The 24,269-nt window shown below is 36.6% G+C and overlaps 1 protein-coding gene across 5 annotated transcripts in view; it reads right to left on the minus strand.

Moving 5' to 3' along the window:
• Positions 1-24,269, minus strand: part of ESR1 (estrogen receptor 1) — a 393,295-nt gene that overhangs the window by 158,262 nt on the left and 210,764 nt on the right. For all 5 annotated transcript variants that reach the window (XM_040448869.1, XM_040448867.1, XM_040448866.1 and 2 more), the window contains one exon: positions 4,559-4,894. In XM_040448869.1, coding sequence (XP_040304803.1) covers positions 4,559-4,894 — 336 coding nt within the window. The remainder of the gene's footprint in view (positions 1-4,558; positions 4,895-24,269) is intronic.

The following is a 24,269-nucleotide window of genomic DNA, read 5'->3' on the forward strand; positions in this document are numbered from 1 at the left end:
TGTAACAAAGATGAACCCAAAGAAACCCACACCCAAGACACATTAAAATTAAAGTATCAACAATTAAAGACAGGAAGACAATCTTAAAAGCAGTAAAAGAAAAACAACTTGTTACACAAGGCTATCACCAAGTAAGGACATCAGTTGGTAACACTATCAGCACATTTTATAGCAAAAACTTTACAGGTCAAAAGACTGTCAAAATATACTCAAGTGCTGAAAGAAAAAAAACCATCAACCAATAATACTCTACCCAGCAAAGTTGTCCTTCAGAATTTTGAGGGAGAGGTCAAGAGTTTATCAGAAACAAAAGCTGAAGGAGTTCATCACCACTAGCCCAGCCTTACAAGAAATGTCAAAGGTACTTTTTCATGCTATAATAAAAGGATCCCAATTAGTAATAGGAAAACATATTAAAGTATATGGGGTGCCTGGGTGCCTCATTCGGTTAAGCATCTGACTTTGGCTCAGGTCATGATCTCATGGTTCATGAGTTCAAGCCCCACATCAGGCTTTGCTCTGACAGTGCACAGCCTGATTGGGATTCTCTCTCCCTCTCTCTTCCCCTTCTCCACTTGTATGCATGCTCTCTCTCTCTCTCTGAGTGAATAAACAAAAAAAAAAAAAAGAAAGCATAAATTTCAATAGTTAGGCAAATATAGAGTTAAATTCAAAATACTCTAAAGTTATGGTGATGCATAAATCATTTATAAATCCAGTAGGAAGGTTAAAAGACAAAAGTAATAAAAATAATTGGGGCACCTGAGCAGTTCAGTCAGTTAAGTGCCTGACTCTTGGTTTCAGGTCTGGTCATAATCCCAGGGTCATGAGACTGAGCCTGCATTGGGCTCCATGTTTGAGGTGGAGTCTGCTTAAGATTCCCTCTCTCCCTCTCCTTCATCCTCTCATGTTGTCTCTCTCTCTCCCTCAAAGAAGAATAATTATAATTATAATAGTTTGTAATGGATACACAAGGTAAAAAGATGTAAATTATGACATCAAACATAAAACATGGGCGAAGAGCAAAAACTAGAACTTTAAAATATGTTCAAACTTAACTGGTCAAAAATCACCAATATATGTTATAAATATAAGTTGTTACATGTAAGCATAATGGTAGCTACAAAGCAAATGCCTACAGGAGATAAACAAAAGATAATAAGAAAGGAATCTAAGAAAACCACTGTGAAAGTCATCAAACCACAAAGGAAGAAAGCAAGAAAAGAAAAAAAAAAAAAAGAGGAACTACAAAACAACCAGAAAACAATTAACAGAATAGCAACAAGTACACACCTATAAATAATTCTTTAAATGTAAATTAACTAAATCCTCCAATCGAAAGACATGGAGAGATTGAATGAATAATAATAAAAAAAAAAAGACCCAACTATATGCTGCCTACAACAGACTCACATCAGGTTTAAGGACACAAACCGACTGAAAGTGAAAGGATAGAAAAATATACTCCATGCTAATGGAAAGCAAAGAAAGAAGGCATAGTAATACAAGATAAAATTCAAGAATTTAATTAAAGACTGTAATGAGACAAAAAATCATTATATAATGAAACAGAGGTCAATCCGACAAGAGGGTAAAGCACTGCTTTCTTTTTTTTAATATTTATTTATTCATTTATTTTGAGAGAAAGAGTATGAGTGGGGAAAGGGGCAAAGAGAGTGAGAGACTCCCAAGCAGGCTCCGTGCTGTCAGTGCAGAGCCCAATGTGGGGCTCGATCTCACGAACTGTGAGATCATGACCTAAGCTGAAGTCAAGAGTTGGATGCTAAACCAAGTGAGCCACCCAGGTTCCCTGAAGGTAAAGCATTTGTAAATATTTATGCTCCCAACAATAGGGCACCTAAATACATAAAACAAACATTTAACAGACCTTAAAAGAGAAATAGACAGCAATACAAGAATAATAGAGGACTTCAATACCCCATTTTCAACAATGGATAGACCATCCAGACCAAAAAGTCAGTAACAAACATTGAGCTTAACACACTAGACTTAATGTGAATGATAGTTCATGGTCATGGATTGGAAAAAATAATACTATTAAAATGTCTATACTACCCAAAGCAACAATATACAGATCCACTGTAATCTCTATCAAAATTCCAGTTAGATTTTTCACAGAAATAGAAAAAGAAATCCTAAAATTCCTATGGAAACATGAAGACCCTGAATAGTCAAAACAATTGTAATAAAGAAGAACAAAGCTGGAGGCATAAGCATCACACTTCCTTATTTTAGACTATATTACAAAGCTATAGTAATCAAAAGAGTATGGGATTAACATAAAAACACTGACACGGAACAATGGTACAGAATAGAAAACCCAGAAATAAACCCAAGCATATATGGTCAATTGATTTATAACAAAAGAACTAAGAATATAAAATGAGGAAAAGATAGTCTCTTCAATAAAAGGTGATGGGAAACTGGATAGCCACATACACAAAAATGAAATTGGATCACTATCTTACACCATACACAAAAATCAATTCAAAATGGATAAAGGACTTGAAAGTAATACCTGCAACCATAGAACTCGTAGAAGAAAACATAAGAGAAAGAGCTCCCTGACATCAATCTTGGCAATGCTTTTTTTTTTTTTTTTTTTTTGGATTTGACACCAGTCAGCTTTTGATTTACAACAGCTGTATTTTAATAGTACACACACACACACACACACACACACACACAATTTCATTTCTGCTTTTATAATTCCTTTTTGTTTTTTAACCATCAAGTAATAAGATATAGTTTGGTCCAAGAGTTTGAAATCATTCAGGTCTTTTAAACTAATATGATCAAGTGGTTTTGCTATACATCTCATTATTATAAATTTGTTTAGTTCTGGGTTTAGCAATGGGATAGCTAAACATGGATATATTTTCTTTCCCTTGATTTATGTCTCCATTTCATTCCGAAATTTGGAAGATTATTGCCATGAATTCTTCATTTACTGATGATGTATTTGAACTTCATTCCAGCTATTTCACATGCCCTTCAAGTATTATAAAAATGTCATGATGGAAATCTACTGATAAGTATGAAAAAATATATACTTGAGTTCAACAGTGCTCTGGAATTAATAGTGACAAGACCTCAAGAGGGAAAATATATGCTTATAGGACAATAAAACTTAACAGCAACCAAGAGTTGGCTCTCAGGTATATGGCTATTATTTGTTTTTTGTTTTTTCTCTTCTCCCAAAGTATTCTTTAAAAAGGCAATAACAAATATAAAGAAAAAATTTATTACCACATTTAGATTCTATTTAGATTCTAGTTATTACCACACTTAGATTCTATTAATTGTTTATCATAGATCTGCTTCACATGAGGATGCGAAGCTAGGCTGGTGCTCAATAAAACTCTTAATTTCAAAGATGGCCAAGACTTTTTATTTGCCAGTTGGACTGACCCTAAAAATCTAAATATGCCTGTCAATCTCCATGTTTCCATTTAACGCAATCTCTACCACCTACATGGATGCCCTCTATCAAGTTGCAATCAAACATTGCTGCCTCCTTATTCAAAGAGGTTGCCAACTTATTCAAAGTTTACATGTTAATGGATGCAAATACACAAAATCGTCTCTAAGGTCAGACATTTGTCCACTTGGTCTACAATCGGTGAACTTTGCAATACAAGTACAAAGCTCCACATTTATTTAGTTTAATAAAAAAAAATCCCACGCTTCATAGGTAACAATTAATTTCTCATATTAAAAGAAACCAAATGAGACGATCTCTGCCTAAAACCACTACTCATTTGATCTATAAGCCCAGAAAAAAAGATGTAACTTCCTCTTGCCTTGGTTCATCTATGTTAGCTCCTGAATGGATATGTTGGGGCATGGAGGAGGTCATTTTCTAGTCTTGTTTCCATAATAACTAGAATTCTTCTCCCTGAACAACAAGAGCAACAGTCAAGTCTTGCAGGAACACCAGTTCTGACAATCAACTGAAGGACCAAGTGTCACTTCAGCCAGTGTATCTTTCTACCAGCTCCTCTCAGGGATGCGAACCTATTTTATTTTTCTTTTGTATTACCTTTCTCCTAAAATATTAAGGACAGTGGAGTACATAATTGGCATTCAGTCAAGACACCCATTATTATTTTAGCCCACTAACATCTTAAAAGTTTTTAAAAGGTAAAACTATTTATGAGTACCTGAGGTATATTGAACAAAAGTCATCAATATTACAAATTTGTAGTACCTGGATCACTTTATGTTAAACATTTCTGACAGCGTGAAGACATAATATTACATGCATTTATTATGTAGTGTCCTTCCCAGAATTTTTAGTTAAATATAAATAATGTCAAGTTAAAGACTTTAATCTTCTAGATTTTGATTTTAAAACATTGTTTCCTAACTTCCAGGAGAATTACAGTGTGTTGATAGTGAAAATTAACAAATTGGATGTAACCTTGAAACCAGTCAGATAGCAAGCTGTGGTGTCCCACCACTCCTCCCATGACAGCTCAACCAGTTGGTGAGTAGTTTCAACTCCTAAAATAAATGTTGAGCTTAGTGTTCTTACCTGGCACCCTCTTTGCCCAGTTGATCATGTGAACCAGCTCCCTGTCAGCAAGGTTGGTCAGCAAGCCCATCATCGAAGCCTCACTGAAGGGTCTGGAAGGATCGTAGTCGGAATAGATTATGGGGGGCTCAGCCTCCAACAAGGCACTGACCATCTGATCGGCTGTCAGGGACAAGGCTGGACTGTTCTTCTTAGTATGCTTAATCAAGAGAGGGCTTGGCCAAAGGTTGGAAGCCCTCACATCTCCGGAAGACCCCACTTCATTCCTGCCCTCCCCCTCATCTCTCTGGCGCTTGTGTTTCAACATTCTTCCTCCTCTTCGGTCTTTCCGTATTCCTGGGAACACAGAAAAAAAAATACCCAGTTTATTTTTTTCTCATGTAAACTTTCACACTAAAACCGACTTCCATGCTAATAGCCTTTCTTTTATTTACATAGATATTTTGAGGCACAAATTTGCTAGTAGGTGTTCAACAAGCAGCTGCCTAAGAGGAAAAAAAAAAAAAAAAGGCTTTGATTTGTAGCATTCTCCAATTCCATGGTGTAAATACTCCCACCATGGCAAATTTCAAGCTACTTGTCTGAACTGGAGCGGCTTACAAAACTCCTGAAAAGTTAACAGTAGAATTTTGTGAGCCAACACAAGTTGGATCTGACAAACTGTGTGTGTGTGTGTGTGTGTGTGTGTGTGTGTGTGTGTGTGTGTAACAGATACTACAAAAAGAACAAAATCATAATGATTAGTTATTCTTCAAATACGGCTTACCATCAAAGACAGCTTCTGCTATGAATATTCTTTTAACAGTAAATTTAAAGGGCACTGAGAAAAGCACTTTGTAACCATCCTATCGTCCAAGTAGGTCTCTTACTGGAAGACACGGGAGGAGAGTGACGTATCTGAAATGTATCTGACAGCCTCAGGATCCCACAGGTCCTCAGCGAGTCTTTGTTGCTAAGCTGCACCTGATCACCTCAGTACTTCACCTAAGACCTTCAAGTAGTTTACTTGGTTCTTAGATTTTCACAAATGTATTTCTCTTCCCCTAATAGAAAAGCTTTAAAATAGCTGAAAATAATTTTCCCCCCAAAGGTTTACCCAGCTGTGGTTCTCACTAACTAAATTATAAACAGAAGGAGAATCCAGTCTCTTGCAATGATTCTTTGTGGTCCCATCTCGGCATCTTAACCTGGAAAAGGCCATGCTGTGGCACTGAAATGTATCAGCAGAAACAAATATCTTACAAAGACAAAAATTAACACAAGCTTCTGTAGTTTCAAAACTGGCCGCATCAAAAGAAATGTTCATCTCTCCAAAATAAGCTGGACAGCAACATTTTTTAGGTTTGTATGAAAAAAATAATTTTGGTAAAAAGCTAATACAATTATTTTTAATATTAAATACATGAGCAGTACACACTCTTTATAATATATTACCTTTTCTCTCATAACAAATGAATAACTAATATCAGAAACTTGTTCTATTCTGTTCTAATTTATCAAGGAATTTGGACAAATATGTGGCTGTGAATCTTTTATGTGTAACTTTTTAAAATTTTTTTCATAAATATTTTTAAGTGTTTATTTTTGAGAGAGAGGAGAGACAGAGAGAGAGAGTGAGTGGGGTAGGAGCAGAGAGAGAAGGAGACACAGAATCCAAAGCAGGATCCAGGCTCCGAGCTGTCAGCACAGAGCCCGATGTGGAGCTCAAACCCATGAACCGTAAGATCATGACCTGAGCCAAAGTCGGACACTTAACCGACTGAGCTACCCAGGAGCCCCTTATGTGTAACTTTTATTCTTATAGGTCTAGATTATATACATTAGACAACGCCCTCAAAATATAATGAAGTCACAGACCCTTCCTATTTGTTCAGTATTAAAATAAGCATTTCTCAGAACTCTTGTAATAAGTAATAAAAATAAAGATTATTATCACTAATACATACCCAGTACTTACTCACCATGTATCTTAAGCACTTTATATACACTTTACATGAAAGCACTTTACAATTAATTTAACCCTCACCATAATCTCATAAGGTTAATATTGGGAAACATCTATGTAGAAAGGTTAATGAACTTGTCCAAGACCATTCTCAACCAAGTATGATTCGAGATCCTGGCCCTAAAATGAAGAAGTTTCTCCAGTTAACAGTTTTAGAATTTTACCAATTATCGACAAAGTTGACAAATTCATGAATATCCAGAAGTAAAATAAGTTGGATGAGAACAGTTGTATTTGACCAGCCATTGTCCTTAGGCCTTTCAACCAGTTCATTGCCAGATATGCTCATGAGATAAGAGTATCTAGATTAAGAAAGATGATTCACTCTACTCTCAGGTCATCAGTGCATACCCGGAGTTATCACACCCATGGCTGAATACTGCATATATAAGCAAAATAGACTTATTTAGATTGGAGTAACTAGAATGGTGGGGAGGTGTGAAATCTTGTCACACAGAGATCAACTGAGGAACAAAGAGTGGTTAGTGTAGAGAAAAGAAGATTTAGAGGAAACATGAGTGTCTTCCTATAAAGATGGTGTTATAGTCTGAAAGCTTGTGTCCCCTGAAATTCATATGTTGAAATCAAAGTGGTGGTACTTGGAGGTGGGGCCTTTGGTAGGTAGTTATGTCATGGGAGTACAGTCCTCATAAGTGGATGAATGGCCTCATAAGAGGCCAGGGAGCTAGTATGAGCTTGCTCTCTCTACTATGTGAGGATACGAGATATCTGTGAGCTATCTGCAAGCCAGGAAGCAGACTCTATTCAGACACCAGATCTGCGGCACCTTGACTTTGGACTTCCCAAACTCCAGAACTTTGAAAAACAAATGTTTGTTGTTTAAGCCATGAAGTCTTTGTCATTTCTGTTATAGCAGCCCACACTACCTGGGAGATGGGTTTGATTTGCTCTTCTGTGTTTCTTCTGTAACACCGAAGAAATATGTGGAAACTGTAAGTAGAGTTCAAAATAAGGAGGCAGTTTGCAATAGTCAAATCAGACAAAAAAGGTAGAATCTGCTGCCATAGGAAATGCTACATTGGATCACTAGAAGCTTCCAATAATAGCTAGCTGAAGACTTAAAAAAATTTTTTTAATGTTTATTTATTTTTGAGAAACAGAGAGACAGGGTGTGAGCAGGGGAAAGGCAGAGAGAGAGGGAGACACGGAATCTGAAGCAAGCTCCAGACCCTGAGCTGTTAGCGCAAAGCCCAACACGGTGCTCCAACTCACGAACTGTGAGATCATGACCTGATCCGAAGTCGGATACTTAACCAACTGAACTACCTAGGCGCCCCTAGTGAAGACTTTATGGAAATGTTACTGAAGGGATTAATTATTGAGTGAGCATTTGCACTAGGTGACCTTCAATATACCTTCTCAAGACCATATGACTCCATTTGGAATGAAAGACCAGTAGCCTTGGAATGAAAAACGGGGGGTGGGGGGAGAAATCGAAAGCAAAAATTCCTTTAGAATCACATTTCTCGGGAAATTTTGAGGTCAGAATTTTGAAAGGATGAATTCTGATTGGTGTTTTACCTACTCTGGGTGGGCACTGGGGTAAAAATACTGCATTGTTTTTCAGTCATTAGTATATTATTCGAATATTTTTTATTTCTCTATAACTTTAGAAGGAGATTGGGAACGTGAATAGATCTTATAGGAAATCTACAACAGCAAAGAAAAATTTTTAATATCAGATCTATGTGGAAAGATAAAAGCAAGGGATTTGACTAACGGGAAAAAATGGTTAAAGATGATACTGTTTTTCCTTAGATGAAATCAGGAGTTATCTGATCACAACTACACATATGCATTTTACTTTTTAAAGTCTATGCTTTTTATTATAAATGTAATTTATTTTTTAAAGATTGCAAAAGTAAAGACAACTAGACATAAAGTTAACAAAACAAAACATAGTATTACTACCCACTTTAAAAGGCCCTAGCAGTCTTAATACTGATATATGATTTCCAGAAAAAGGATTTTAGACTCAATTCAGGTACTAGTAGCAGCAGTTATCAAATTTATCAAAGCCTTTATTCATTTGGTAAAAAAAATTGTTCACTATTTATAAGGTATATTCACAGATGATACAGTGATAAACAAAGACAGATTATGTTACCCTCCAGCTTGGAAGGAGAAAGACATCAATTTAGAGTATTCATTGGATGAATGAATGAATGAATGAATGAATGAATGAATGAACTGCCCAAAACACAATGGAAGGGAGGAGATGAATAAAGGAGGAGGAGACAAAGCTTCTGTAAGGGAGGGAGTTACATTTAAGCCAACTCGTGAAATTTCCTTTCTCGGAGAAATTTAGGCGTAGTCTACTCAGAGTGAGTTGAGTCTCACAAACACATGATCCAGGATGTTGAACCCAAGACAAAAATGGCCCCAAGTTTGGCATGTAGAACAATAAGACACAACTGGAGAGATCAAAGAGAGAGTTGAATATTTATGAAATCATCAAATAGTCAAATAGGGAACGATTGATTCAATTAGCACTAACAAATATTTTCTCTAATGTATCCCTAAGTGCACTATATTAAATGCCAAAGTCCCTACAAAGTGTACAGATAGAACAAAAATAGAAAATTGTGCCTATTATGTGGCCAACTACATGTGGTAGGATCCTAAGGCACAGCTCAATGAGGAAGGCATCTTTTTCCACTTATAAGTAGTAATTGTCACATTACCAGTGACATACCAATGTCATTTACCAGTGACAATATTACACAAATATTTTATAGTACTTCAAAAAAATCAAACTGGAATTGAGTGGAAGAAGGTAAAAAAAAATGACCCAAATCCTACTTCTCTTTTAACCTAGGTTAAATAAGAATTGCAGGTCAGAACCAATGATTACAGGCTGTGTTGCTATGGCACAGGCAGCCAGTTCTTAATTATACACAGTGATGGGGCATAGGAGTGGCATGCATAATTGAAATCCAAAGTAAAATTAAAACCTCTATGCTCCCCACCAAGACATTTTCCAGAATTATTTGGAGAGCAGCAACCTAGATTGATATGTATTTTACTTAAGCTGGCTTCCCTCTGTCGAACTTATTTTAACTATCAGTGAAAAAGACCAAAAGAACAAAAATAAGTTCACAAAGCAGAGGGATAAAAACGATTAGCTTCGATCATGCAAATATTAAACAGGTTGGCTCTTAACAGTCAAGACATTTATCTTGTGCATTATCTTATACAACAAATAGCATTTTAGCTTGTAATGCCATAGAAACAAGATGTAGTGTCATTCAGTACACAAACGTGTCCTTTTCCAGAATGACCAAGTAAAATATTCAGCAGTACAGTACAAATGTCCTGCAATGGATATACTAATATACACAAATTAGCCTTCATGTTGTGGAACTGATTAGACAATACTTACATCAAAGCAAATTTCTCTACACTCCCTTTTTAAAATGTTAAGCTTGCAATAATTCAAGGATTACCCACTGGTTTCATATAAGGGATCAAGAAAATCAATGATCTCTCCATCAAGCAAGCCTACCATGAACTGTGAAATGCCACCAGTGTGAATTTTATCCCCTGGGGTTAAGCCTTCTCTAAAATGCTTGTCACACTGTTGTAAGTATTTAGAAAGTCTGGGTATAGAACTTCCACTTAGCAGCACTCAAAGTGAATTTGAGTTATTCTAATCCACTAGGAAGTGTTAACATAAGGGAATTTGTTAAATTAAGGAACACAGGCATGGGAATAAAAGGGAGAAAGAAGGTGCATGGGGCTCTCTCTAGGTTAAGGTGAGTAGTAAGGAATCTCTTCCAAGGCTGCCTGGGATTGGAGAGGTTGCAAGGCAGCTCAGGGGCTCAGTTCTGCAAGGAGAAAGGGTCTGAAGACGTATCAGTTGCTTAAACAATTATATTCTGGCCCTAAAATAAAAACCTCTGTCCTAATGTATCACACTAGATAGTCTGAAAGATCACTTCTAATTACTCTGGAGTTCTAGTCAATCGTTCTTTCTTTTTCATTCTTTAAATTCTTTGGCTTGACCATTACATCACAAGAAAAATTAATATGTTATCTGACTACTCACTAAAGAATTCATTAGATTGTTTGCTTCAGGTGCATTCTCCTTTTAAATTTTTCTTTTCCCTAAATGATCTTTTTTCTTAATACCCTGTGCCTCTACAAAAAGCTAGTATAACTTTAGTAATTTTTGCATTTCCCTAAGACTACTTTAATGTATCATTAAATATTTCAAACATTTGCATAATCACTTCTCTTTTGTTTCTCAATAATTTCACATTATTCATGAGATATTAAAAAGCCAGACAAAGAAACACACTAAAAGCTTTTTAATTCAATATATTGAGGAAAACAGAAGTGCTAATTAGTTAAGAATTAAATAAAGGTAAGAGCTAATAAGCTAAGAGCTAATAAACTTGCTCCAGAGAAATTCCCCTGCATCAGTTCTAATGCTTTATCTTCAAATACTAGAAATGAATCCTATAAAGTAGGAGCTGTTACAGTCTCCCATCTAACAGAAGAAATTAGCTTACAGTAACTAGCATGCCATAGGTCACACCAAGAGCAGCTCAGAGATTTGCACTTAAGTAAAGTATGTAATTGTAAATTATTATCAATATTGTCATAGTCTCTCAGTGTACAAAGTCAAGGGACTATGAGTTATCCCATTCTTTTAGAGCTACTTAATGTTCTTTCCCCCGCTTCTTTCACATCCAACAAAACACTACCACCTAGCATTCCCTCATGTATTTCTTCCTTGAGTCTCTTCCTTTCTGTCTTCACTGCCACCATCTGAGCTCAAACTCCTATCTCTTCTTGCCCAAATCAATGCAGCAGCTCCTAATTCGTTTCCTTGCCTACCTCAATCTCCCTTCTAATCCAATTAACTGGTAATTGATTAATCTCCATTACACCCTTATTTCATCCTGTTACTGTCTGTCTAAATCCCTCAAAGACTTCCTTAGCTTACAACAGTTTAACTATGTGCTAAAGACTTAGCAGTTCTGGGGAAGTATCAGAGGTAATGTGGTTGGGACTTCTGGTCACCCCATTCTTCCCATTTGTCTAAAGAAGCTATGTGAGTGTGTGTGTGTATGTTGCGTTAGGATTAGAAGAATAATTTATGTCTAAGAGGGTTTACTGTTTTATTTTACATTTAAAAAGCCACTGACCTACTGAATAAAATCAAACATTGCACTGAGACTCGTGAATTTCCACAAATAACCCCAAAGTACTTTTTAAGTCTATTTTTACAATTTCCCTCCACAAACCTTCATTTTTATAAAACAGGGTTGGACCTGTACCACTTTTTACAATACTTTCCAACATCACTATCTTTGCTCTTTCCACTCTCTTTTTTTTTTTTTTAAACATTTATTTATTTTTGAGACAGAGAGAGAGCATGAACAGGGGAGGGTCAGAGAAAGAGGGAGACACAGAATCTGAAACAGGCTCTAGGCTCTGAGCTGTCAGCACAGAGCCCAACGTGGGGCCCGAGCCCACGGACCACGAGATCATGACCTGAGCCGAAGTCGGACGCTTAACCGACTGAGCCACCCAGGCGCCCCTCTTTCCACTCTCTTATACTGGCCTCCAAAACCCAAGTAAGACCTCATTTCATCTGGGAACAACCAAGATGTCCTTCATAAATGACGGAATAAACAAAACAATGGTACATCCATACACCTGAATAATATTCAATGATTAAAAGAAATAAGCTATCAAACCACGAAAAGATAGGGATGAAACTTAAGTGTATGTTGCTAAGTAGCCACTCTGAAAAAGTTATATACTATATATGATTCCAATTATAGGGCATTCTAGAAAAGACAAAACTATAAAGATACTAAACAGATCAGAGGTTGCCAGGGGTTGAAGATAGGAGGGAGAGGTCAAATGGGTGAAGCACAGGAGATTTTACAAGGTAGAGAAATTACTCTATGTTACAGTAATAGAAACTATTTTATAGTAGTACGTTATCACAATGATGAATATAAGACCTTAAATATTTTCCAAAACTATAAAACTTTATAGGGCAAAGAATAAGCCTAATATTTGCAAATGTTAAAAATCATTTAGGAAAGCAGAGGATTCTGGGATGAAATGAAGAATGTTACAAAAGAATCCAAATATACGGAACAATTTCACTGAAGGAGATAAAGAAATAAGGTGCTAACTTAAGTAATTCATAAAGAGTGGAATCTGTAAGACTAAAAAGGAACTGGACAAAAACACTGTTCTCCAGTTGATGGATTGCTAACAACTGTGAAACCACTATATAGTATAATAGAATTAAATGATTAAGTAAATGAATGGCAGATGGGGGAGCCATGTTTCACACTTTTGGAGGAGAAAGCAATAGATATGTAAGAGGGGACTAGAATAATCCATGCTATAATGGTTACAGTTGGAGACACCAGTATATATTCATGTTTACCTTAACATAGATACAGATGGTTATATATAAAAATGTTATAGACATGCATATATGGATGGGCTAATATACACACATATATCTCCTTGCATAGTCAGCTTAGAGGACCTACAGGTAACAATATCCCAGTAACAGCAAGTATATCTACTACCCAGATCTTGGCTTACAATGAGAGAACCATCATTCCGTTAAAAAAAATGGCTGATTCTCGGGCTGAGGCAAGAAACACACTAAGAAGAGTCTGAACCATCTTGTAGTGACAGAAAGCAAGAAAGTGCTCCACAACAAAATCCTGCAATGATAAGTGTACATCAAAGAAAAACACTAGCCAACTGAAAGAGCTGCCCATGTCAAACCTGGAACAATATGAGCAACAAAATAAATACAACAGTGTGAGATTATGCCCCAAAATATAAACATCCATGAGTCTAAACTTATTCAAAAAATGACTGAATAAATAAATTAATGGGGAAAAAAAAACCTGGCAATCCCAAATAATTTAGGTAAATACTCCACCCTTGAGGCAGAGGAGCATAACTCCCCACTCCTTAAGTATGAGTTCACATAGTGACTTCCTTCCAAAAAGGACTGTATGGAAAGGGAAAAGAAGAGTAACTTAACAGTACAGACACCTGACAAATCCTGCCTCAAGTCAGGTGACCAAGGTTAACATCCACAGCAATAACTCATATTGATAGTATAACCCTTGATATGATGCGATGACAATGCCAGTTTACCACTGTGCCTCCCTCCTAAAAACACATTCTCCCTAGTCTAACCATGAGAAAATATAAGACAAATCCAAATTGAGAGACATTCTACAAAATATCTGACCAGAAATCCTCAAAACATATAATGTAAGATACTACCAGTAGAGGAAACTGGGTATGGGGTACTCACGAACTCTCTGTACTATCTTGGCAATAATTCTGTAAATCTAAAACTAACCTAAAATAAGAAGTTTATTTTTAAAATCAAGAACAGGGGCGCCTGGGGGGCTCAGTCGGTTAAGCGTCCGACTTCGGCTCAGGTCACAATCTCACAGTCCGTGAGTTCGAGCCCCGCGTCGGGCTCTGTGCTGACAGCTCAGAGCCTGGAGCCTTCTTCGGATTCTGTGTCTCCCCCTCTCTCTGAACCTCCTCCGTTCATGCTCTGTCTCTCTCTTGTCTCAAAAATAAATAAACATTAAAAAAAATTTTTTTAATAAATAAATAAATAAATAAAATCAAGAACAAAATAGTGATCAAGAAATTCTTTTAGCTAATATGAAAATAAATTTTATGCTGTCCCTTCATTGTTTGGAATAACTAGTCAATAACTGGTCACTGCCTTTCATGCTGCTATGTTGAAGAAGACTTTCTGAATCATCCTACCTGAGAATCTGAGTCAAAATATAATTCTAGAGGCACCTGGCTGGCTCAGTCGGTTAAGTGTCTGATTCTTGATTTCAGCTCAGGCCATGATCTCATGACCTGTGAGATCCCCATGTTGGGATCTGTGCTGACAGCATGAAGCCTGCTTGGAATCCTCTCTCTCCTCTCTCTGCCTCTCCCCCTCTCACTTGCACATGCACGTGCTCTCTCTCACTCTCTCTCCCTCAAAATAAATAAACATTATATATATATACATATTACATATATATAATTATAGATTTATAGAATTTATAGAATCTTTATAGAAGATTCTTTATAGAAAATTTACAAATTTATAGAATCTTCATAGATTATAGAATTATATATACATATATAATTCTATATATTATATTTATATATATTTATTCACTTATATTTATATATTTTATGTAATATATATAGAATTCTATAATATTATTATATATTCTATAATATATATATAATTTCATATATATATATAAAATTCTATAATCTTCCAAGACTGAATCATGAAAAAAGAAAATCTGCATAGACTGATTACAAGCAAGGAGATTGAATCAGTAATCAAAACGGATCAAAAACTCACAAAAAACAAAAGTCCAGAACCAAATGGTTTCACTAATAAATTCTACCAAACATTCAAAGACTTAATACCTACCTTTCTCAAAATCTTCTAAAAAGAGGAAAGAATGCTTCCAAACTCGTTTTATAAGTCTAGCATTATCCTGCTACCAAACCCAAACAAGGCTATTACAAAGAAAGAAAATTACAGGCCAATATCCCTAATGAACAGAAATGCAAAAATCCTCAACAAAATGTTAGTAAATTAGTAAAACAGACACCTAGATCAATGTAACAGGATAGAGAGTTCAGAAATAAGCCCCACACTTTTTTTTTTTAATTTTTTTTTCAACGTTTATTTATTTTTGGGACAGAGAGAGACAGAGCATGAACGGGGGGGGGGGGGGGGGGGGGGGCAGAGAGAGAGGGAGACACAGACACAGAATCGGAAACAGGCTCCAGGCTCCGAGCCATCAGCCCAGAGCCTGATGCGGGGCTCGAACTCCCGGACCGCGAGATCGTGACCTGGCTGAAGTCGGACGCTTAACCGACTGCGCCACCCAGGCGCCCCGACCCCACACTTATATAGTCAATTAATTTATGACAAAGGAACCAAGAATAAACAATGGGGAAGACAGTCTCATCAATATATAGTGACTGGAAAATTGGACAGCCACATGCAAAAGAAGGAAATTAGACCACTAACTTATACCACACATAAAAATTAACACAAAATGGATTAATGACTTGAATGTAATACTTGGAACCATAAAAGTCCTAGAAGAAAACGTAGGCAGTATGCTCCCTGACATTGGCCTTAGCAAAGTGTCTGTATGCTCATACTATACTGTTTTCATCATTATTATAGCTTTGTAGTATAGTTTGAAATCAGGAGTGTGATATCTCCAGCTTTGTTCTTTCTCAAGAGCGGTTCAGCTATTAAGCATCTTTTTGTGGTTGTGCACGAATTTTAGAATTATTTGTTCTAGTTATGTGAAAAATGCCATTGGGATTTTGATAGGGATTGCACTGAAAGTCTAAATTGCTATGGGTAGTATGGACATTTTAGCAATATTAATTCTTACAACTGATGAGCATGGAACATTTTCCATTTCTTTGTATCTTCTTCAATTTCTTTGATCAGTGTCTTGTCGTTTTCACTGTACAGGTCTTTCACCTCCTTGGTTAAATTTATTCCTAGGAATTTTGTTCTTTTTGATTCAATCCCATTCAATTGTAAATGGGATTGTTTTCTTAATTTCTCTCTCTCTTTTTCAAACGTTTGTTCATTTTGAGAAAAAGAGAATTCCAACTCCCTCTCTCTCTCTCCCTCTCAAAATAAATAAACATTAAAAAACCCATTAACTATATAATGTTGTGCACATGAAACTTATATAATGTTATATGCCAATTGTACTTCAGTTATATATATAAATCTATAATAATGATTGCATTGTCTTTGGAGAAGACCATCAAGTTGGTCAAGAGGAAAAATTAAGGCTATCAGAAACAAGAGCCATAAATGGAAACTACAAAGATTCAACCTTTGCTGCTTAAAAAGTTTTCATCTCCATCTTCAGGATGCAGAATAAGCTTTGTAATTGGACACATACATTTAACCCTGTTATGTCTTTTTATCTTTTCCTAAAATATAAGGATAGAGGGAGACAGAGATGGATAGAAAGACAGAGAAACAGAAGTGAAGATAGAGGTAGAGAGGGAGAGAAAGAGAGGTCTAGAAGGTTCTTCCTCTTTCATGTACTCTCTCCTTTCCCTTGTCTATTTGACTTTTACTTATCTCTCTGAATCCAGAGAAATGTCCCTTCCTCAAGGAAATTCTCTCTGATCCTCTATACTAAACAATCAACTAAATGCTGTGTTCATAGTGCCCAATGCTTCTTCATAGCACTGACCAAAATTACAACTAAAATATCAATTTACACTTCAATATTTAAATGACTATGTAATCCCAAACTGATTACAAGGATGGAGTCAACATATTCAATACGGAGTCAAAATTTTGTAACCTCTAAATCTAACACAATTCTGTAGTGGACCTCAACATTTATTGTACGTATGAATTCAGTATGCTTATCATTTTCAGAGCTAACATCCTCTTCTAAGACCACTACAATAACTACTGCAATAAAATTGGCTACCAGATATTCAACAACATGCTTCCAAAAGCTACAAGTGTTTAGGATATATATATAATATATACTTAATATATATTAATATATATTAAATATATTAAATAGATTTATATTTATGTTTTATATTATTTAAATATACTAAATAAATAAATAAAATAATAAATATATTAAATAAATATAATATTTAATATATTTAAATAATTCAAATATTTAAAATTTAATGTTTTAATTTAAAATTAATAAATTTTAAATAAATAAAATTAATAAAAATAAATAAAATTAATAAAATACCAATATTTAATATTATTTCTTAATGTTTACTATTATTAATACATTAATAAATACTTTAATGTTTAATTTTAATATTTAAAATTCAATAAATAACATTTAAAATATTTAAATATATAAAAATATTTATATAAATATATATACAACCCAACTTTATTGGACACTAGATTTCTCTTTAAATGGAAAAGAAAAACTAAGTGTTGCTGAGTCTCAGAAATGTACATCACGTTTTAATTTTTAACACTGAGCATAAATAAGTCAAAATTATAAGCTTCTCTAATTAAAGAAGTAAAACAATCACAACAAAATATCAAAGACTACTCAGTCACAAACCACATGAGAGCAGAGACTACATCTGTCTTGTTTACTATTAGACATAATTACCTCTTAGACCTCAATAGATAAGCTAGCTGAGCACATAAATTAGTCTTGGTATAACCCAAAATCACACCAAATATATTAATAACACAACTTGAAGATATTAAAAACATCTTGGCTACCATCAGTTGTTGAAATTTTATTATGGCAGCCTCCAAATAGGTCTTTCTGATAAGGCAATTCACTGTACATAATCAATTTAAAGTATGAGGACTCTTAAATTACTAAATAAAAGAAGTAAGTTAGAATCGGTGTTTCTGCATCTCTCCTGATCCAGCTCTGTAACCTAATTAGCCTGTAATCTAATTTATGGTTTGATCCCTTTGTCCCCTCCTCACATTGTTAAGTTATGTTTTCAGAATCTTCTACAACTTTGGAGTAATCTATTAATAGTGGGGAGAAAGTTGTGTACATGATATAAGTAGGGTTGGTTCATTAATTCAGTTTTCTTTAAAGGTAATTAATTACCAACTTTTCCATCATGCCACTATCACAACCACCAGTTAACTTCAATCGTCCCCGTACTGTTTACCAACTTTGTCCTTCTCCCAGCCCAGCAGCTTATCTACCATCTTCTCAATAAATGGCTGTATTCATGAGGAGCCATACTATCCCATGATGTCATCCGCCAGCATCCAAATTCACATAAACTGGCAAGCTCTCTTAACACTAGGGTCCATTGTGAATTTATTGTCCTTGATGAGTCTACTTGGATACCGATGAGCAGTGATTCCTCCTGATGGTGCAAAGGGCACATCTCCCCCTTTCCTCCTGATCTAGAACTCTGGTCACACCTGCTCTAATTGTTCCACTGGCATAGGAGTAACCAGGGCTCACCATGGTGGCCCATCGCGTTACCCAAAGCCAGTCTGGGGTCTCTATCATCCCAGGCCCCAGAGCGAGTTTCCTATTTACTGTGACAATAAGAGCTCAGCAATGATGGAAGGGAGCAGCTGCAGCACTAAAACTGAAGAAAACTTAATTCACATGCCATCAGCCCTGCCCGGTCATGCCTGTTCCAGCCCAGAGCATGTGCCCACAAGTTTACAACAACCCAGGTCTCTGTCCTGTTGAGCTAGACTTCTCCGACCCAAGAGCACTTGACAAACACAAACCGCAAAATAACACAGCGATTCTTCTTGGCAATTAGCATGTATTTATGTTTACAATCAGGAAAGTAAAAACCGGATGTGTTATTGTGTATAAAATTAATTTTTCTGTAAAGCAACCTCATAGAGTATTCATCTCCCTCTTTGCCAAATCATATCAAAAATTATAACTGACTTTGACAATATTTATTTCAAATTTAATTTTTAAAAAGATGGCATGACTCCTCTCCTGGATTGTTGCTGCACTTAAAAAAATAATAATAATAAAAGTCCCTGGTAGAAGCTGAAGCAACCGAAGAGGTAGCCCTAATATAAGAATGCCTTGTTTTGGAATTCTCCCAAAAGTCTGGGTAGGGAGTGCCAAGACTGGAAAATCAATCACAGGTCACCACACCTTTAACTGCATGTCAAATCATGTCGCCTCATCCCAGCAAAGAAACTAAGATTCAAGGCCCAAATCAAGCAAAGGGTGTGTAACAACCACATGTGTTCCCAATGACATCCCTTTTTCTTAATTCTTTTAATGTTTATTCATTTTTGAGAGAGAGAGAGAGAGAGAGAGCAGGGGAGGAGCAGAGAGAGAGGGAGACACAGAACTCGAAGCAGGCTCCAGGCTCTGCGCTGTCAGTGCAGAACCCATCATGGGGTTCCAACTCACGAACCGCGAGATCGTGACCTGAGCCAAAGTTGAATGCTTAACCAACTGAGCCACCCAGATGCTCCTCAATGACATCCATTTTGACCTAAAAGTGTAACGTTCACTCTTAAAACTACTGTGCACTTTAGTAAAAAGCCTTCTAATAAAGCCTTGTTTCTAGGGACAGCTGTAGCAGGCTGTTCTATAAGAATCTGATTTATTAATAACAAAATTTATGGGGTGAGGAGAAAAGCAATACATATTTTTCTTGCCTGGCTTCATTCCCCTGTAATATCTTAGCGATGAGTCTCCCGCTGGCAGGCATTCTGTAGCCAGGAGGAATAAATAAGACACCAAGGTTCAGCCTGTGACGTTCTCTCTCTTTTCTCCCATTCCTTAGCTATTCCGCAACTCAGACCTGCACTTTTCCTTCTCTGACTTGTAAAAGAAACAGTTTGTCTCCCCACTTCTCCATGGGTCTCTTCATGTCATGATAATCTGTGCAGTTAGATACAAATAAAGTCCCTGTTGTCTTTAATTTGGCCACGGATGAGTCTTCCTAGCCTTGTTTGAGTCACCAACACCAAATTACATTCTCTTGGACAAGAAGTGCCGGCCAGTGGGACAGCTTCAAACAATAATCCTACAACTGGATCACAAACTAGTTCACCCATAGCTGATGACTTAACAAGAGCATGTCAGATTTCTTGAAGCTTAAAGGGGGTTATTCCTTTCTCTAAAGTTTCACTTGTGAACTCTGTCACCTTAAGTAAGAGACCTCTGATATGCTCTACAGTCCTGAGGCTCAGGGCTGGACAAATTAAAGGCTCAATAAATAACCTGTTAAATGATGAATTCCTGTCATATCCTAGTGGCTAACAGAAATACCTCTGGCTCCTTTCCTAAAATATTGATCTGAACAACTACCAATACTAGAAAGATGATGAGTTGACAATTATCAACAGCGAAATACCTCATTCTTATCACTGATATATCAAGAACAATTCTTTCTTACATGCTTATGGCAAAAAGTCCTCTATCGCCCTAAGCCAGAATATTTTTTTTCTCTGAAACATGTCTAGATTTAAAAGCTTCTTAATATTGAGGAGGGCACCTTTTGGGATGAGCACTGGGTGTTGTATGGAAACAAACTTGACAATAAATTTCATATATTGAAAAAAATAAATAAATAAATAAAACCTTCTTAATAATAAGGACTGAACCTAGTGCTTTGTATTTCCCACTAGTCTTAACTCTGCATTTGTACCTAAATTAGCTTTCTTAAGTAATGATCAATGAATGTTTTATGCACTAAACTGAACCCGTGTCTTTCAAAGACAACATTCCACTGTGGGCAGGGGGACCCCAGGACCAGCCTCTCCTCTACAGAATCTCCATGTCCCTTTTCTCAGGCTATATTTCAGTCTTAGTGACCCCTCATTCAATCCAAAGTAGCCAATTCATTATACTGTGATTTATTCCTGAATATCAACTATCTCGCCCCATGGCTGATTTGAATTCCATTATTCACTCTCACAATTTCTTTTTTTTTTTTAATTTTTTTTTCAACGTTTATTTATTTTTGGGACAGAGAGAGACAGAGCATGAACGGGGGAGGGGCAGAGAGAGAGGGAGACACAGAATCGGAAACAGGCTCCAGGCTCTGAGCCATCAGCCCAGAGCCCGACGCAGGGCTCGAACTCACGGACCGTGAGATCGTGACCTGGCTGAAGTCGGACGCTTAACCGACTGCGCCACCCAGGCGCCCCAACTCTCACAATTTCTTAATCGCTTTTCCGAAAAATTAATGCATCTCGATGCAGGCAGTATGTCCACATCTGTTTGCTTTACCAAATACCAACTGGATCCTCTGCTTGCAATTGGCAGAGCTGAAACTGTATTGAAAATATCTTACACGGCTTGTTTATCAAATGTTAACTGCTAAATATATGCTGTTCCAGAATACTTGTCCTTCAGTGGGAAGACACTTAGCAACCTGACATAACTACCGGTTTCCTATAAAACCTAGATATTACTGCTGGAGATACAGGAAGAGAGAGAAAGAAAGAAAAAAGCCTTTAGTCAAAATGCAAACAGAGATATTAATGATGCCTACAACAGTTAGGGTAGCAGAAGAAATTCCAAAATAGGCTGGCCAGAAGAACCCTCTTAAACCCAGGTAAGACACATGTGTAACCTTAAAAAAAAAATCTGTGAAAACAGTTTAGGGCGTAGGTAAGCCATCAGGCATGGTTAAGAATCAGTCAAACTTAGAGTGAGGTCCATTTCATCATTTGATTCTTTGAAGTTCTAATTATTCGGAAAAGATAATTAAGTGGCTACCTGGTCTTGTACTTACTGCACCAGTATCCATTTCTAAAGGCCATTCATTCTGCCCACATTTGGTTGAAGTCAGAAGTTTTGATAAAAGATAAAGGATCAAAAATCAGAGTGAATGCTGCAGCCCAAATGAAAAATAAAATGCTCCTACTGTTGTAATTTCCAGAGAAAACTTCTTAGACCTTATTCATAACTCACGAATTTATAGATAATTAGTATAAGTTCCAAAGGAAGATATAGGTGGAAAATTAATAAGCAGATTTCAAGGTTTCTTGGTAATGAAAAGGCTTCCCTAGGAGCATACCTTCCTTTCTGGAAAGAACATGAGCACTTCTGCCCTTTTTCACGAAGCTAAGTGCGACATACATAATAAACTTCATCAAATTTTTTGATTGCCGACAACTGGTAAATGTACCCACCCTGTAAGCTTACTATATTTTTGGAAATGGTTATGGTATATAAAGTATATCTCTATTGCGGCTAGAGGTCTCCAATAAACAATGTGAAAATACACTGTTTAAATTGGCAGGGCCTTGATTCAAGTAAGAAAGAAGCTATAGAGTTGGACACATAGACTCTTAGGTTTAGTCATAAGGTTACCTCAATGCCTCAGACCTCAAGCCTTCCAGAAAAGGCTTGTGTAATCGCTAAGTCAATGAAAACCGCCCAAATGGTCTATCTAGGGGGAAAGGCAGAAGAAATTGTTTCAAGCCAGGTGACAGACTTGCTTTGCGACTGAATTAGAAAGACTTTTAAAGCTACAAAGAATATTTAGTTGAGACTGAATCAGATGGGCTAATCAACTTCATACTTTCTTTAGCGCTGATACCCAAGTTTTAGTTGGTAAATGAAGCGAAACGCAGCTTAGCCACCCATGTAGCACATTTGTGTAATAATGATTTCTTTTAAAGTGTTCTCTTGTTAAAAAATGATTTTAAAAAATGTTCTTTTATTAAAATGGTTATATCCAGTCTAAAGTTCATCTACCCAGAATTTAAAGCAGAAGTGTCCACACTTCTCTAAAGAAGACATCCAGATGGCCAACAGGCACATGAAAAGATGCTCAACGTCACTCCTCATCAGGGAAATACAAATCAAAACCACACTGAGATATCACCTCACGCCAGTCAGAGTGGCCAAAATGAACAAATCAGGGGACTATAGGTGCTGGAGAGGATTTGGAGAAAAGGGAACCCTCTTGCACTGTTGCTGGGAATGCAAACTGGTGCAGCCGCTCTAGAAAACAGTGTGGAGGTTCTCAAAAAACTAAAAATCGATCTACCCTACGACCCAGCAGTAGCATTCCTAGGAATTTACCCAAGGGATACAGGAGTGCTGATGCATACGGGCACCTGTACCCCGATGTTTATAGCAGCACTTTCAACAATAGCCAAATTATGGAAAGAGCCTAAATGTCCATCAACTGATGAATGGATAAAGAAATTGTGGTTTATATACACAATGGAATACGATGTGGCAATGAGAAAGAATGAAATATGGCCTTTTGTAGCAACGTGGATGGAACTGGAGAGTGTGATGCTAGTGAAATAAGTCACACAGAGAAAGACAGATACCATATGTTTTCACTCTTATGTGGATCCTGAGAAACTTAACAGAAGACCATGGGGGAGGGGAAGGGGGAAAAAAAAAGTTAGAGAGGGAGGGAGCCAAACCATCAGAGACTCTTAAAAACTGAGAATAAACTGAGGGTTGAGGGGGGGTGGGAGGGAGGGGAAAGTGGGTGATGGGTATTGAGGAGGGCTTCTGTTGGGATGAGCACTGGGTGTTGTATGGAAACCAATTTGACAAGAAATTTCATATTAAAAAAATAAATAAACAAATCAAGCAGAAGGGTCCATTTTTTGGAAGGGACAGAATTATCATCAGGGAAGCCTTTGCACGATGTTCTGTGGAGGGTGCTTTACACATCACTTAATTGAAACACCTGAGATATTAGCCCCCATTTTATAAGTGAAAGGCTCAGGGAAATAACAATGGCTTAGCCCAAAGGCGCACAACTAGGGACTGACAAAACGTTAAACTCAAGACGGCCAGTCCCAGAATTCATGCGCTTCTCCCTGCTCTGCCATCCCTGATACTCATATTTGTCACGTTTCTAATAAAATGGTGACTTCCCTTATAGACTCGTTGACCCAGTGTGCGACATAAGCAGATTCTCATTATCATTTCTTGATATTATATTCATTATAAGCTATTTCACTTCAGACTCACTGCACATAATGTAGTAACCTGAACATGCTAGAAAATTCTTTCACAGTAAATGATGATTTTTGATGCCTTTAGAAGTTATATATATATTCAACATGATTAAGCATGATGGAAAGCTAGTTTCAATCAGTAAGCAAATGGGTTTTAAATATGGCCATACACAGATGATGAAATCACAAAAGGA

Source organism: Herpailurus yagouaroundi, unplaced genomic scaffold, assembly GCF_014898765.1.
Source record: "Herpailurus yagouaroundi ecotype Mexico unplaced genomic scaffold, PumYag 198, whole genome shotgun sequence".
In the NCBI taxonomy this organism is placed as follows: Eukaryota; Metazoa; Chordata; class Mammalia; order Carnivora; family Felidae; genus Herpailurus; species Herpailurus yagouaroundi.